The sequence below is a fragment of the Ammospiza nelsoni genome, chromosome 1 (assembly GCF_027579445.1).
Source record: "Ammospiza nelsoni isolate bAmmNel1 chromosome 1, bAmmNel1.pri, whole genome shotgun sequence".
Classification (NCBI taxonomy): Eukaryota; Metazoa; Chordata; class Aves; order Passeriformes; family Passerellidae; genus Ammospiza; species Ammospiza nelsoni.
In genome coordinates, this window is record NC_080633.1 from 103,310,658 (window position 1) to 103,328,514 (window position 17,857).

At 41.4% G+C, this 17,857-nt stretch overlaps 1 protein-coding gene and 1 long non-coding RNA gene across 7 annotated transcripts in view; one reads left to right on the forward strand and one right to left on the reverse strand.

The window, feature by feature from the left end:
- Nucleotides 1-9,842, reverse strand: part of PTPRM (protein tyrosine phosphatase receptor type M) — a 442,321-nt gene extending 432,479 nt beyond the window's left edge. For 3 of the 6 annotated variants that reach the window (XM_059467174.1, XM_059467165.1, XM_059467156.1), the window contains exon 1: nucleotides 9,411-9,842. In XM_059467174.1, coding sequence (XP_059323157.1) covers nucleotides 9,411-9,483 — 73 coding nt within the window. In that variant the 5' untranslated portion in view covers nucleotides 9,484-9,842. The remainder of the gene's footprint in view (nucleotides 1-9,410) is intronic. The other 3 variants (XM_059467196.1, XM_059467194.1, XM_059467183.1) reach the window with 1 other exon arrangement.
- An 88-nt stretch (nucleotides 9,843-9,930) lies between these two features.
- LOC132070432 (uncharacterized) lies at nucleotides 9,931-11,689 on the forward strand. The gene is made up of 2 exons (XR_009418000.1): nucleotides 9,931-10,618; nucleotides 10,817-11,689. It is a non-coding gene; the product is annotated as an uncharacterized LOC132070432 (long non-coding RNA).
- Nucleotides 11,690-17,857: the final 6,168 nt, after the last annotated feature.

The window sequence follows — 17,857 nt, forward strand, 5'->3', positions numbered from 1 at the left end:
TTTTGTTCATTTGCCAACACAAGGTCTGTGATGCTCACAGACCTAACCCCAAAAGCCTTCTCTCCCTTTTAGAAAGTTGCTTGCAAAGGTTTTCCCCTGAGCTAGGAGCTAGGACAGAGTCAAGATGACATCTCTCAGACACGGTAAAAAGGGCATCAGCTGCACAGTGCCTCAAAATTATTACTGGGACAACAATTTATCTGACATAACTGAGAAATTACTTCAGTATCAAGCTGTCTCTGCAGAAGTTAAAAAGAAAAAGCTTAAGTGATGTGTTATGTAAAATGCTTATATTTAAGTGTTGAATGCAGAGCTTTGTAAAATAATCTTCATCTACTCTGCAGAATTCAGAAAAGGTAACATTAAAGGAAAAAGGCTATAACTATTTTCAGTCATTAACACAAGAACTACCCCACTGAGAATTATGGTTCCTGGAAATGTCCATAACTGCCTCTATCTCCTAAACACAGGACAGTATTTAACCATGTTTTTGAGTTTCCAGGGAAAACTGAAGCTAGAGGTGGTGACAGGCAGCTGCTATAGATTTTCTTTAAATTGTTTTGGGGTTCTTAGTTATCACTTTCCTTTCTTTTAATGTTTTGTAAATGGAAATTCAGCAGATTTCTGAACCATGTGGAAAAAAAAAAGAAAAAAGAAATTGCAACTAGTCTGGCTATGAAGATCCTCATCCATGTCACAGTCAAACGCCAGAGCACAGAGTTGAACCTGGATCTCCCACATCTATGTGGGAGCTCTGATCACTAAGCAACTATTACAACAGGAACTTAAAAAAAAATTGTATAAATATAGATATACACACACACACATGTCTTCTTCATGCTGTCCTCCAGGGGTGTGGTTCATGTGAGACAATGCCATCCCAACACAGAACCAGGAAAGTCTCCAGGGTCAGAAGGCTCCAAAGAGGGAAAAGAGTTCCTTGGTTAAGATTTTATGACATATCTTAAAATAGTTGAGGAAAAAGAAAAACTATAGAAAAACTATGAACTTCTAAATTAATCATCAGAACACTCCTGTTCCTGAATTACACTGATTGACAGAAACATTAACAGCAATTATAATATGCTTTATAGTCCCAACAGGTGTGCAAACAGTGTGAAACACCTTGAAACAAAAATATTTTCTTTCAAGTTTCTGCCACACCTTTGAGCACACTATGAGCAGGCTGCACATTTGTTAGGAAATGCTGGACTTCTCACAGTTCATGAGAAGGGTGGAAGATGGAAGAAGTAACAATAAAATTTTTCTAACAAAACATATCTAAATCATGTAAGAAGAATGAGCAGTTGTACTAAAGTAAGCAGCTACAGAGGAAACAGTAAGGTCTGCTGTGACAATTGACTTTCATGTTTGTTTTCAACTGCTCACTAAACTGTTTGCTAGAACAGTAAAAAGCCATGAAGGTAAAAAAAAATCAGAAGTGAGACAAACAGAAGTTTCCATGTAGGTAGAGAACAATGTGAATCCCTTTAGGAAACCTTCACCTCTCCTTGAGATACAACCTGGAAACACTCTTTTTGTCAGAAACTATGAGAAACTATGCTCAGAAATTCTGCCCTCAAAATCTATGTAGACTTGGTAACCAATACTTTAAGATGTGCATATAGCTGACAACTTTTTGGTCACAAACTACTGCATCAGTCATAGCAGCATGACTAAGCACCAGTTGCCAAAATAAGGATTTGGCCATAGAGGGAAAGAAAAACACAACCCCTCCCTGCCACCACCTCTGCGTCAAGTACACCATGAAAAATGCAAAGGTCTGCTAATGGGTAGTAACTCATCAACTTTGAGACAGGGGCATACAAACTAGCACACAGATTACAGACATCCACACAAGTGTGTAACTGCACATATCAGGGGTGGAAGTTATTTACTCAGGCTAATGTATATTCACCAGGAAAAAAAAAACAACACTTGAACAGCCACTCAATTTACCTGTAACAATCCACAAGCAAATCTTAAGTATTAGGTTACTGATCCACTCTTTATCCACCTGAAAGTACAAGAAACTCCTGTAATATGCTCCTCAATCTTATATTAGAATCTTATCAGCACAAATAAACTGTTCTTTCACCTACTGAGCCTAAATTTATGCGCTACAGAATTAAAACAAAGGTCCATTGACAAAAGTATTCTATTCACTACATTATTTATAAATACTCTAAACCAGATTTTATTTTAGAGTTTGGGATAAAAGATGTGACAGGATTCAAGATAATAAAGCATGAGCTTTCTGCAAACTTCCCTAAAATAACCATGCCTTAAACAAAAAACCCAAGTAACAAAACAACAAAAAAGCAAAAAATCCCCCAAAAATATGTGTGATGGAAAAAGAAATCTGCTCTAAAACAGGCGTGTGATGCTCTATTTCATTCTCCTAGAAAATGAAGAGCTGAAGTGATAAAAGAGGTAATTAGCTGTTAGTTATTTCAGAGCAAAAACACATTTCTAGTGATTAACAAAAAATGCTGTAAGAGATATTTATAATGGCTTAACAGTGAAGAAGATTAGAAAGACAAAAAAACAGGGGGGAGTAATAAAAAAGCTAATCCACCCCACAAAAATCTCACTCTAAACAAAAATTATTTTTCTAAATTAGGGTGGATTACACATTGGGGGTGGGGAGGAGAAAAACAGTCATAAGTGAAATGTTGGGTTTACACCATTTTGCAGAAAAAAATTTAGGATTCATTAACATCATTACATTTAATCATATGTGTAAAGATAATCAACTATTGCTATGTAAAGCTGTCAGAAGGCATATCTGAGCCTTGAATACACATTATTAAAAACAAATGTGTTGAAAACTAAGATAATAAAAATATGAAAACATGAATAATTATAAATTCACTCCTGTTTTCAACAAGTAATTCAGTCACCATTTAGACTTCAGAGTTTTTTTTTTACATCGTCTCTTCTAGTAACATTCATCTCTTCCATGCTTCCAGCAAATGCTACTCCTTCTTTCCCACCATTCCCCCTCAGGACATATAAAGTCTAACCTGTTTTCAGAACTCCTTTCTGCTAATATTGCCATGGTTTTGTCTGAACAACTGTCTTTATTTTTTTTTTCTCCTACCATTGCTCCTTATGTGGCAAAGGGTCACTGTTGAGTCAGACACTTCTGGCTGAGACACTTCTTTCCTATTCTCTGCAGATATTGAGCACGGGTATGCATCAGAGGCATAAATGCACCTTAATTTTTACTGTTATTACTCTCAAAAATCTGGGCACAAATATGTCTTTCTTTCATTTTTAAAGCATATGTGGCACCTTACCCTCTGTATCTCCTCACAGCATTAATGGAAGCCACATGGCTTGAAAACCAACACAACACTTCCTTATGCCAAAAGGAAATAGAATTCCACAGACAGCAACATCATCTCCATAGATAATTATTCTGAATGGATTAGAAAAGTTCTTAATAGGTTGTGAGGAGACATGTACTCCATCAAAACTTAAAGGTTTATCTTAACCATCTTGATTGATTCTTAAAGATTATCAGATCTCTGCAGCAATAGTTCTTGCATTTAAAACACTAGGAAAGTACTGACAATTTCTCTGTAGTTTCATGCATTTTATTATGTATTTTTGTCATATTAGAACATTCATACATCTTTCTGTTGAATACTAACACTGATACTGAAATCGGTCTTTTTACATGCAATTAAAAGTTCATTTGTATTGTAATCAAACTGATGCAAACAAGCCACCAATGGATTAAAATTCTCTAGGTCACAAAAATCCATCATCTGTTTCACACCTCCCCACCTCCAAACACACCTACATTGTCACAATGCCTATCTTACAGCCCTTTCTCTTCCCATGCTTAGAAAAATGGATTTAGAGATGCAGCTACACCTAGTGATCAGCAGCAGATCACAGCAGGCAGAACTCTGGAAGACATGACAAAATGATTCAGAGAGAAGTATCTGAATACACTGAGGTGAACAGACTGACATAGGAAAATTTATTGCTACTTTTTTTTGTTTCTAAATACATGACCATATGTTCCAAATTGGTTTCAGTGTCTCAAAATCATGTTTTAACATATAACATTACACATCAGTAATAAGAGAAAAGAGAATTGGAAGTTATCAACAAAATAAAATGAAATTAAATGAAATAAGGAGAAGACTCTCAATTTTTCTTAAAGAAAATGAGCAGCTAATTCAGCTGCATTCACAGATTAACAGTTTGTTCCTGGGAAAATTTTCAAAACTAATACCTCCTTCCACAAGAGTCATAATTGTAGCTGAAAGGTTTGTAATTGCATGTCATTTCCTGGGGAAACATCTTCAGAATTTAGTGACATAGCACAGAAATAAGAGTTTGACAGTGATACTAACAAGCTTTAAACACTAGAGATATCCCTCTCAAAAAGCCTTTCCTGTAGCATAAAGTTGCAACACCTGAAACGCAGGATCAGTTCACAGATCCTGACCCCACAACATCACTGGACTTAGTTCCATCAAGTCTACACTTATTATCTTCCCCCCAGCTGAATCCAGTGATGCACACACAAGGGGTTGTCTCAGCAGGAAGGTGCAGAACTGGCCTGGCCACCAGGAACTCGCCTGGTTGCCATTTTCATTGACCGTGGCAGGGTGTGGGTGAGCGTTTATGAGAAATAAACCATCCCCACATCGCCAGGTCAGACTCAAGTGACATTAGCACGGTGGAGTCCAGAAGCTTGCCCACTCTACCCTAACGTGTTCTGTGATTTGCATGGGGATTAGGTCTCTCTAGCTGCCAATCTAGCAACTTATGTGAGCACTGAAGATATTATTATTTCATATATTATATGCGCTTATATTGTTTCAGAACACTGAGTTGTTTTGCTCATGAATTCTGACAACTGCTAACTCATGAGACCAAATGAACACCATAGCATTTTTTTCACCCAGTGTTACTACATCCCTGCAGTAATTTTTAAGATTCATTTTTAATTTCTGATGATCTTTCATTACTATCTTTTGAAACCAGAACAGCTAAATAAAATAAATTTTAAAAAAACATACACACCACAGTTTCTTTTTTGATGAACTGTGCCACTTCCAAAGCCCTGACTCATTTCTACCTGAAGCATTCTAAAGCACATCTCAGTTGACATGGGAAGACAAACTTTACTTCATTTGTTATAACTGCAAAAAGTTTTTAAAAAAACCCCAAAAACTAAAAACATCACACTTAGAAGCAGATTTTTCAAAATGCTTCCATTCATTTGCTGGAGTATTTTAAATAAGAATAATCTTAGATGTAAAACAGAAATCAATTCATTCACCTATTCACCTAACAGCTGTAATAGCAGCAGCAAAAATCTCTGAACAGTGGGAAGTTTGGTTTGAGAACCTTCCACCACAGCTCTCACTGTTTAGTGAGGCCAAGTCCATGCTGTGACCTGTGGCTGGAATAGTTTTGTAGCTGAGCTGACAAACTGCATCAGCCACTAATAAAGCTGCATCTCCACTGGCATTTGTTACTTCCCTTAGAAGATGCAGGAATACAGACTTGATGGATGTGCGGAGAGAAAGAAAAGCAGGTGGAATAAACAACGCAAACAGAAGCAGAATTTGCTAAAGTGAGATATAACTACACTTGGAGGTCTTTGTTGCTGAAGTGATCAGAATAGCCAACACACACTTTCAAACAGAGATTCTGAATACTCTGAGAAATCTCTTTAAACACAGCTAATTATATCAGAAACTTATTTTCTAGGCATTGCCAGGAGCTTCATTTCAGCTAGGATAGAATATAGGTTAAGTCTTCATAGGCCCTTTATTTTCTCTGCAGTCACCAAACATCAACGTGATCACAGTAAATTTCAACTTCAGCATGTCAAACTTCTTCCTTACATCACTTTTCTGGAAAATGTGATCCTTCTTTTTAAAGTGCCTACACCCAAAAATGAACAGATGAGTCTAAGGCACAACATCTATTCAGAATGCAGGGTTTTGTATTCTTAATCCATTAAACAGCTTGAGAATTACTATTCTTTACGTAAAGCCTTTACTACTCACTAGGAAAAATAATTTTCAAATTTTGTACAGCACTTTTCCTCCTTTTCTTCTCTTCATAATTGCCACTAGTCCTGGTTCATAACAAAGGGACTCCCACAAGTATTTTTAATCAGCCTGTCCATCCTTCTCACTGCAACAAGACTCATTCGTTCTCAGAGAAAAACTAAAACTTTTTAAACCAGTGCCACAAAAAGAGCGTTGATATACAACCTTGGTGCTTTTCACAGCAAAAGTGAATGTAACAGACTAATAATAGCCCTCCCTCTGTACGAGTCAGGCTGTAACCAAGAAACACCAATTTCAGAATCCAGGCTGTGTGCACATTTACATCTACCTGAATAGGAATGCCTTCATAAAAACACAGTTTCCGAGTTCTATTACACATTTCCTTGCTTTGAATTTCAGCTCCCCATTTTTGTATTTGACAGAACTCATCCCATCCAGACTCTTAATTTTATGGAGACCAAATATTTATGTTTACAATGTCTCTTTTAACTTTCCCCATCTCTACGTTTGACCTAAATCCCTTACAGGAGTGAATTGCTGTCTCTAGCCTGAATAACCTACCAAGCCGGTGGACAAAGGAAGATGGTGGAATCAAGTGGCATTTTCTATGACTGAACACCACTTTTCAGGAACTTTAGTAATATTAACATTCAGTCTTCACAAGAGACTGACATAATAACATTTTGCTAAAATTATAAACAAAACCAGCTAAATTAGGTGTGCTATCGTTTCTCAGAAAGAAACTAAAAAATAGTTAAATAACCCAAAACTAATCTTGCAGAGTCCAGCTACTTTTAAAAACTTTGGATAAGTAGTACTGTCCATTTAAGACAATGTTTTCAGTAGCATCTCTTAAACTCAAATTCTTGAGATCATTTACTTCTTGAACTGATGAATCCAGAATTTTAAAATCTTTAGTTAAGGACTCAGAGAAAATCTCATTGTTATTAACTGTTAAGCTGCTTTCAAAAGATTACTTGAAAGCTCCCAGGCCTTAAAAAGCCAAGATCTGATCTTTCAGTAAGATTATTTTCTAAATAAGAAATTCAAATAAGACAATTGCTGAAGACAACACTAGAACCAATCTTTGTGAAACAAATCAGTCAGTTTAGAAAAGGGTACAAAAAAAAAACAGAACTATAAATGCCACAGGCACTCAATTCACACACTGCTATTCTATGCTTAGAGCATGTGTGGAGTTGCTTTTGTTTCTTTTCTCTTTGTTTGTTTTTAAACTTTTCATAGGTTAGTCATGTAACTCCCTTCTGCAATAAGGGACAACTATTACAAAAGATAACTACCCAACTCAAGGATGGATTTTTCTGTCATTTAATTTCTATGACGCTGATCCATCAAGGTTTTAACAAAAGAAACAGCATTATTTTTCCCCCAAGCAAAAATTATACCCAGACACAGGCTTCATGTGGTAAAGCACAAAAATGGAAATTTCATCAATTTTGTTTCAAGTGCCGAGAACCAACACTAGAAAGAAAAAATTCTGCACATGCATCTTCACAAGCAATCATTACCTTCAGTACTTAACATACACATACATAAAAACACATGGGGAGAAAACTGGGCAGATTCTGCATCCCTTGCCATCTCACTGTAAATAGCAATCTCTGAGTACTTCAGATGGTGTGGAACTGCACCCTTGGAGTAACTGTACACACAAGTCACTGGTGAATTGTTCACGGTTTATAGCACTGCTCGCTCCACAGCATGTCAGGTAAATGAATACAACAGATACAAATCAAACAGTAATGTGGGATTGTTCTTCAGCAACACGAACAGCACTTCAGTGCTGATCCCAGTACAGTATCAGCACATTGCATGCACAAGCCACTTAAATATCCAGAAGAAGAGATAGCCCCAGCTTAACTTTAAACAAAAAGTTAGTTCACACAGGTCAGCAGTGAGTTACAGATTTATCTTAATAAACCAAGTGCTCCCATTGAAGTCTGGACACTAGACTGCCAACATTAATGAGCTGTAGAGCGAATATAACTGAGTCCAGTTTCGTAATTCGCTGCAGAGCATACCCTCCTTCTAACGGGAATTTGGAAAATATTTCATCACTGTTCCATATCACCTTGGAACACAACGTTTTTCTACTTGGAGGTCTTCTGTCTCGTCTACAGTAAAAATGCTCCCAAGAAGCTAGGGGAAATGCAGCTACGTATACAAGAGGTCTGTGGAATCACACATAAAACCAGAAATTTAATTTTTTTTAATAAGTTCTATACTAGACCACCAACTCTCAGCCATAAAACTTGGTTTAGCAACAGTGCTCCATAGATGCAACACGTAATGTGAAAATATAAACTATTCTGCAGCCTGAGCAACAAGGAGTCAGAAGGATTGCTTCCAACCAGATCAAAGCACACTTCGCACGAACTGAGTACCAGATGTCTTCAATTTAACGTGCTTTCAGTTGCACTAACTTCATGTTAGGAACAAAACACACCAAAAAAGAATTCTGAAGTTACTCTTTGCAGGAAGAACTCTTTCACAATCCAAAATTCTGTCTAAAATTACGGGTTTCTCCAACATATAAATAAGACAGGGGCGCAGGCAGGGGACTCGAGACCGAAATAACCATCTGCAGGTCTGGGGCTTCGGGAAGCAGAGGCACGCCGCCGCTGAAGGGGCACTTCGGGGGCTGCTCCTGGCTGTGGGTGCCGGCACCCATCGCAGTTCCTGCCCTGCCCTCTCGGGTGCCGCTCTGGGGGCTGCACAGAGCCCGGGGCCGGGGCTTTCCCCCGGCGTCTCACAGCCGCACCTCCGGGCAGCGCCGGGGCGGGGAGCGGCGGGGGCCCGTGCCCAGGCACCGGCGGGCGGGCAGAGCCGCGGGGCCCGCGGGCAGCCCCGCAAGCCCTCCTCCTTCCCCCGTGGCCAGCCGCGGCGGCGGGCGGAGCGCCGGGGACCGGCTCACCTCGCCCCGCCGCCTCCCGTGCCGGGGCAGCGGGAAACTTTCGGGAAGTCAGCGGCGGAAAAACGCCGGAGCGAGCCCGAGTCCCGCCCGTCCCTCCAGCCCTGCCCTAGGGCTGTCCGAGCCCCACCAGCCTCTTGACCTTCGTGTCAGGGGCTCAGGGGCGCCAGCGGAGCGGCATCCCGACACCGCTGCTCCTCGGGACACTTTTTCACCCCATCGACGCAGCGGTTCAGAAGTGTCAGACCCGTCAGGGGGATGGGGATGGGGAAAAAAAAAAAAAAAAGAAAAAAAAAAGTATACAGAAAAAACAAAAAACCTAAACCAAACCCCCACCACCTCCGAAGTGCCCGCGCTCCCCCCTGCCCCTCCGCCGCCTGGCTCCCGGGGAGTCTGCCCGGCCCCGGGCTGGCGAGCCGACTCCTTACCTGTGAACGTCTGCGCTCCCGCTGCCAGCAAAAGTCCGGCCAAAGTAACCAGGCAAGTTCCAACTTTCCCCATATTTCCAGCCCTTCCTGCTCCGAATCCAGCAAAGTGCCAAAGTGTTTGCCAAAGTAGGAGGCGCCCCTCTCGCCCCCCTCCAGTCCAGTGGGGCAGGCGAGGAGGGGGCAGCCGGACTCCCGCACTTGGTGGCCCGCGGGCTGTTCTTCCGTCCTCGCCCTCTCTCCGCTCTTACGGGCAGGGAAGAGGGTGCGAAGTGGCCGGCGGCCGCCCACCCGTCTACCTTCCTCCGGCCGCGCCGCTGTCCCGGGGGCCGTGCGGGCGCCGCTCGCCTCCCCCGGTGCCCGGGGGGGCACCCTTAATCGCGGAGCCTCCTCGGCCGGCGCCGCCGCTAGTCCCGGCTCAGCTCGGCTCCCTGACTGACTCGCGGTCCCCCCCGGCGGGCGGGCGGGCTGAAGGGAGCGGGGAAAGTCACGCCCAGCCGCCGGCGCCGCCGCTCTCCCCCGCTAGAGGGCGAGGCGGCCGAGCCCCGCCGCCGACAGCAGCTCGGGGGCGGCTGCCGCCTGCGGCGGCGAAGAGCTCGGGTCTTCTTCCCGCCCCGCTGCCCCGAGCGCGACTCGGCTGAGGAGGTCGTGGCTCCGTGCCAGGCAGGACGATGTCGAAAGTTCGCGGACAGCGCGGGGGGAAAAGAAGGAGGAGGCAAAAGAAAAAAAAAAATCTAAGCTAGGCGTCTCGGTAACTTTGCCGCGGGCCGGCCCCTGCCACAGCCGCAGGCGCTGAAGTTGTGGCCGGCGCTGGTCCCTGCCCCGCCGCGACGGGGCCCCGCCGGAGCGAGCGGTGCGGCCCCAGGGGAGCGGTCTCGCCCCCGCCCCGCCGCTCTGGCGCTGCTGCGAGCACCGGGACAGGGAAGGGGAAGCGCAGGAGAGGGGCAGAGCGCCGGCTTTCCATAAGCGCTTCGGTTTGTTTGTATAGGCGGTCTGGAGCCTGTCGGAAGAACTAGTTGGAGGCCACCGCTCAGCCTTCCACGGGAACCGCAAGCGTGAGAGCCCTGCCCGCACGGCGAGCGGCTGATACCGAGAGGAAATTGAGATGTAAATGGGTTCTCCGGGCTGGCGAGGAGCGGCACTGTCGTGTACATTAATTGCTTCGCATTGGCGTGCTGCTCATAAAACTTAATCTCCTCGCCTAGCCCTCGGTAAGAGCCACCCTTCGCCCCTCCGGAGCGCTTCGGGAAGGGATCTCTGGAGAGCGCCCAGCCCGGCCCCCGGTTCAAGACACGGGCGCAGCTCTTAGTCCTGCGGGTGAAGGATAACGTCAGGAATTAGCAGGGTTAGAGAGGGAGTGATGGAAATAAAATCACATTAAAATGGCAATTATCTCTCCTCATTTGCAGCGTGTGACTTCTGGCATTTATCTCCGCGTCACGTATGAAATACAGCTGCATGACAGCCGTCCTCCCGCTGGGGCTCCGGCTCCCGGTGTCCATGGCACTGCAAGGATGCGTTTGCTGGTTTTAAAACAGTTTTAAAACTAAAGCGGAGTTCTAAAGGTGGAAATATTTTGGTTGGTTCTCGCTTTCAAAGAAAGGTTTTCCTTTCAAGTGCAACTGTGGCCAAATTTAAAGCCTTGTTTATTCCGTGTGGGTTACTAAAACGATAAAAGCAAGAATTTGGATAATGCTGGTTTTAAGAGCTTGAGCTCAGGTTCTAGGTTCTGATTTTTCTCCAGCACAGCTCCTCTGTTTTCCGTCGTGCTTTTCCATGTGGTTAGCCGGCTTCGCTGCCGCTTTCCATGGAACTCCGAGCTGCACCCATCCCCCGCACGGCCGTGCGAGCTCCGGCATATTTAGGGATTTGTGCGTATTCTGAACTGTTTCTACACACAACACATGAAGTCCGAGCTTGGGCACACAGCTGTATCGTTTGCAGTGATCGCCCAACCGTGCTGTTTTCGGGACGCTGCTCTGTTATGGTTTGGGTGGTGCGTCTGCGACCCGGTGCGTGTCCCTTTGCGAGGGGACGGCAACTTCGGGGTGTGCGGGGCTACGGAGCTGCTCCAGAGGTAACGCAAGGGGGCAGAATAGCATTAATTGTTGTGTTCCTGACGTCAGACTTCTTCTTTGCAATAGCCACTATTCCCTGAGTTCATTGTTTGCCCAGAACTTAAGTCTTCTCCCGCCCTCCCCCAAAAAAGACGTTGCCTTAATTCCCCGAAGTCTTGGTAATCTATGGATGTTTTACAATAAAAATTCAATTTTTCAAAAAAATTTTTTTTTCATGGCTACATAATTGAGGTAATTTCTGTTTTCTTTAAAAGCTGCAGTTATAGCTTCCAAAAATTAGAAAGTATAGCTGATCTAGAAGGTGTTACCTTTGTAACACAAAACTTAAATCTCAAGAAGTGTCATAAGTAATTTAACTTGCAACGAAATAAACTTTAAAATTTGGGTGCTGGTATATCTGCCACTAAAAATCCACTAGAAATGAGCAGTTACACCAGTGTTTATGCTAAGGATGACCTCTCTGGGTTCTGAATTTCCAGAGGCACATGAAATAATATCTCTGATCAGCCATGCAGTGTGGCAAAGTATGGTGTTCAGACATATAACAGCAGCTCTCCACCCTGTCTTTGTTATGGGGAATTGGAAAAATCCATGCCTGTATCCGCAGCTATCTGATGCTAGTTTAGAGAAGATGAGATAGAGAGTTGCCGAGTTCTGAGGATTACAGAAGAGCATTATAAGAGTGTTTGGTCACAGTCACACTGGAAGTGAGGCTAAAGTGGTTGCCCTTCAAAGACACAACCAGTCTGCTTTAATTACAGCAAATCTAAGAAACAGCTGAGCTCCAGGGAATTGCTAAACCCACAAGAACAATAGAAAACACAGGTCATGCGTGGCTGATTGGGAATGGTGAGCTGTGTTGCACTGTGTTCAGTACTGGAGCGTGCATAAAAACTTTCCAGAAGCCGTACTAAAAGAACTGGAGCATCAGGAAAAAACTAGACAAAACCCACAGGTTCACTGGTGGTTTGGTTCCAATAATGCATTCCAGAAAGTTCATTAAAGGCTAAGCTGTGGCTGCAGAGGGGATTGGAAGCATCTGCATGGGAAAAAAAAAATAAAGTACTTTGCTGATTGTTTTTCACTGACAAACAGATACTTTAGATACCTCTCATCTGTTCCTGAACTGGATCACCTCAAAGAAATACCTGTTTACAGTTACCTATATAGGCATACTTCAGCTGAAGAACACAGGAGTTCTCAGTTATCACAAATAAAATTATTCCTGCTGAAAGGAGTCAAAGAACGAGACAGTAAGACATGTAGAATAAGAAGAAAATCTAGAAATGGTTGTAACTAATTTCTGGATTTTAATGTACATCAATACAAAATGCATATAACCAGTCTTCATTGCAAAGATTTTGTTTTATTTTTAAATATGAAATTTGTATACATCCCACTGAGGGAAAATATAACAACCTGATGATAAATTATGAATAATTACACTGTTTATTACAGAAACTTCACTGGCAGAGCTGCCCTCTCTTTGCTAATCATTCTCTTGCAGAACCTTTTCCCATATTCCAGATCTCTCAACTACTTTTGGCAACTGATTTTTGAAAATTTCAAACTGAACAAGAACTGTATTACTGACTAGAGAGGTCTGATGTCCAAATACTTATCATAATATGGAAACAGGTCTGCTTGACCTATGTCAGGAAGGATCCTTTGGATAGGCATACATCTACACTTAACAATATAGATTGTGTTTATCTAGTTAGCTGTAACCTTTAAGATGCCGGTGATATTCGCAGTGCTTTTCATTCTGTATTACTTGTGCAAGAACAAGTAAACATATCTCAAATTCTCTAAGGCATCAAGGCCACCCTGCATAATCTGTAGCATGAAGTCACCTTCCCTATAATGATACAAAGCAGGAACACTCTCTTGCTCATGTTACAGCAGAAATAGAAAAGCAAAGACTCATATTCAGATATTGGAGGAAGGCCCAAACACCCTGCCGTTTTTTGACCCGTGACAATGCTGATTAAGTGGCCAAGAATGTGGGCTACACAGCTGTCACCTGATCTTTTGGTTCAGTAGCAGATAACATCACTCTCACAGCTCAAAGCTATTTTTTGCTCTATCAAGTAGTTAGACAAGAGCGATTTTCACTGGCTCTCTCCATCTTGTTTTAAAGCTCAGACAGACAAGCTTCACAAATCTTTCAATAACACTGCTGTTTAAATATAATGAAAAAGTAATTTTCTTCCTGGGACAGGGGCACATTTTCTTAGCTAAGTACAGCTAGTGAGTGAAAGTATGATTTGCTTTGTTAAAAAAAGACAGGCAATGATTCCAGTTCTCTGGTTTTATCAAAGCTACTTTTCTGCTCAGGAAAATTCCAGAGGCAATCCTTGGTCAGAAGAACTACTAAAAAATAACATCATCTCTGTAGGTCAGGGAAAAATGTGCCAAAAATTTCTTTTTCCATTTGGGGCTTTTTCTTAAATACAGAGCAGCTAATATTCACTTATCTTTAGGTAGCTTTATCTTCTCACCCAGAGTTTTACTGATGCTCTTTACCTTTTCACTGCTGATTTTTGTCCAAAGCTACAAAAAGAAAAGTATGTGTGCTTATCTCTGTGCCAGGATGTATTGATTGCATTATACTGAATTATATTCTGTTTCATAATATTTAACATATCTGTATCTGTAGATGCTATAATGGTTTCATTTGTTACTGAAGAACTGTTTCAGTTTAACTGTAACTCCTCCAGTGTTTATTAAAAAAAGCCTCCCTGTGCCTTTTTTTGAGGGGTAGGTTGGGGTTCCAATAGTATCCTTAAAAGATCACATCCACTCCATACCTTGCCTTTCCCTTCCTCCAAGGAGCCACAAAGAACTGCTTGGCATCTAAGGTAAATCTAAACCAATCTAAGCAGCTGCAAAAGTTGCTGCATACAAAATGTTCCATCTTCAGTAGAGCCTTATTATCTTTCCTACTTATTGCTGCTGGGGTGTGCTGGCATTAGACTGATCCCTGATCATTCATTTGTCACTGAAATACGCTTGTCACAACTGTGACTGCTCCCTATCAGATATTGCCATGTGTAATATGACTGCATCCTTTTCCCTTTTTTTTTAATTGCTAATTATTTGTGCAAGCAACAATAATCATCCATTTTGTCCCAAGAACATCTTGCTTTGTTCACTTGATCACTGAAATTTGGTGGTAATAAAAACTGAAGTCTTCTTTGATTCCAGCTGCTAAACCCCAACATTTTTTTATAATAGCTGAGGAAATTCTACATGGCCACTACTGGCTTTGATATTAACTATAGTTGGAGCTTGAGAGAGAAAACACATCTTTGAGAAGTATTTAAAACATTAGAGAGTAGCAATCTTTAATCAGAAATTGTTGAAATAGAAGTGAGAAAAAGGTCTGAAGTGTCCAAGTAAAACATTGGGGGAACTTTAGGATCTGAATGTTAGGGAGGAGGCAAAGAGCAACAGAACACACTGTACAGAGATGGTTACTGCTAGTTCAAGCCCAAAAATAATTAAATTAATTGTAGAAGAATATCTATTTCATGATTGTTATAATAAGATAGATACAAGGGAGTGTAGCCTAGGCAGGTAGAAGTTTGTAAACTCATAACATTTTAAGGCCATGATCCACATAGTCTCCTTCTACCACTCATGTGATTTGTACAGACAAGGAAGAACATGCTCCTCATACCACATTGTGTTTGATGTATTTTTATGTCTGCAAGCCACATTGTGTCTTACCTTCTGAATGTCATCATTTTATTAGAAAACTGTTGTGTTTAACTATCTACAAAAACTTTAAACCGTTGTGGCTTTTCACTCTGCTCTCAGTCTGTATAGTATATATGAGAAGCAGGCCTCCTCAGATTTGAGCAGGAAAAAAAAGGGAGCAGGAAGGGTCAGCTTCTCCCTAAGGAATGGGCAGCCAGGTGATAAGACAGATTCAAGATAAAGCCCAGCACACACACTGGGACCTGAGTCGTCAGAGTCCATGAGCAGCCCTATTGAGACCACTGCTCCTACACCATAGCTCCAGCAGAAGCTGAAGGCCCCAGAGGGAGCTGAAGTGATATTTCTGGGACAAAATGGGCAGAGGGTGTGGAGGGGTATTCCAAGTGAGGCTGATAGAGTCATTACTGCACTCAAAATCATCTCACTTTTCACCTTTGTATATTCAAATGTATTACATTGCTTTTAATAATTGTTCTAGCTTCTGATACCTTATAAAGAAAAGTATCTCCACTGTTTTTCTTTGACTGCTTGTTCTTAGCTTCTCCCAGAATTTGCATGTCCTTAGCTGTGTCTCTGTCCTCATTGTGAGAAGATACATCCAGGAGGTGAGGGCAAAGTAGTCCAAGTATGAAACTCTGTTAAACAAACACCTAGCAAGAGTGTACAACCTTCAGATTTGTGTGAGGTTGAATAGGATTGGTCAGGAAAGAAGCAGAAACACAATTGATTAAATGCAAATACTTGCAAATATTCATATATTCAGTCTTCAAAGTCTGTACAAATACCGACTGTAATATCATCTTTGTCACTCGTTGCTTTGATCTTGTCATTCATCTGGGTTAGCATCCTTTTCTATTACAAATTTAGGCTTAATTTCATTGTCTTCAAAGTTCCGTACTGTTCCACCTCTCCCTGCTCATTTGAACTTCAAGTTGCTATTCTTTCTATTCAGTGCTTCTATAATCAACCATGTCAAGGAGTGAAACCAGAAGAATCGAAATTTAGATGAGCGCTGTGAAGTAAGCTAACTTCTCAGTCTTCCAAGACAGAGTAATTGTTCCTAAATAAATTAATGCTTATTACATAATAGAAGGAACACACACTGAGTTTTACCAGCAGAGCTATAGCATTTTATTTTTATAGCATTTTATAGTCCATTCCTCTCCATTGATAAACCATTTTCTAGAGGGGGTTTCTCTGCAGGCTTCTGTCAGATGGAACATTCCCTTTAGGAGTAATCCCTAGAAATGCTTGACAAGAGTTGGGGTTTCAGACATCCTCATAAAAGGCAAAGAACTGAAGCAGACAACTGAAATAGTAATGTCTGATGCCATCAGTGCTAATATTGACTGATCATATCTGCAAGGGCCCTTCCGAGGGTTTTTCCAGTTGGGAAAACATATTTCTGACATCTTGGGTTCATTCCACCAAAAATGCACAGAAGCAAAAGCCAACTGAAAAGCCACATTCAGTAAAAGGTTAGTGTCCTTTCTGCCTGTGAACTTCTCTTGAGTTTATTCACTCATATGTGTTTTTCTCATTTTTCTTCCATAGCTCTAAATTAGCATCCGATAATAGGATCTGTGCCTTGGCATAAGATTAAGTTTTCCCAAAAGTTCATTTACAGCTAATTAGGAGTTTGTGAAACAGAAGAAGTAAAATAGGCAGCCTCTTTGGTTCTTTTTGTGCGTCTTAAAAACAGTGATTGATGGATGGAATTATGATTCCTTCAGCCTCTTTATTACTAACTCTGATTTAGCAATGTAACATTCATGCTGTCAGCAGCACCTCCACACAACTTCCTGCTCTTACTTTGATGCAATTGCCATATGAGATGCATGAGACATTATTAAATTGGATCCTATTGGAACAAGAAGTTAAGATTCTTTTTATTCCTACAGTTGTAGTTGAGTGGAAGGACATGAAGTTTATATCTTGTCTCTCCAAAAAAAAAAAAATTCTTGTGAAGTCTACTTTAACAACAATTTATAGTCCTGCAAAACAGTGCAATACCATCTCATCAGAGGCAATTCCAAGCAGGCAGGCCCAGTAGTCAGTGATGCAGAATCCATCAGAGAGGCAGGATGTGAGCACAGATGTAAGTACAACCTCTCCCACCACCACCTGTGCTGAATGCAGGTTTTTACCCTAATATGTTAAAAAGTTGTTGAGAAGTAAATTATATGTTATAATGATGGCTTCTCTAAATTACACAGTTTGTCTTAGTCATTTGTAGAATTTAGTTCATATTTGTAAGTATTTGAAAGCATTTGAATGATTTTTTAATGGTGATGGTGCGTCAGGAGAGGTACTAAAAAGTTGCAAGGTTCACATGTAAAATCTATTGTTATTTAGTAATTATTTCTTATTCTTTATTTTCCTTTTTTAATATCTGCTTTTTTAGAAAGAGGAGGAATATATTTTGAAGTACTTATGATTGAATTCTTGTTGGTGTTTGCTTGTGCAGAATGATGAAGAGGCGTGAAAGTTAAATGTGCTTCATACCATCATTTTTTCCTCTTGATTGCTTTCATACCAACAGCAGATGTCCACTGAAGGGACACAAATATTTCCCTTTAGCAAGTCATTCCACTGAAAATAATGGAAGCTTATTTAAATAGTGTAGCTCTGAGGAGACAAAGAGGGGAA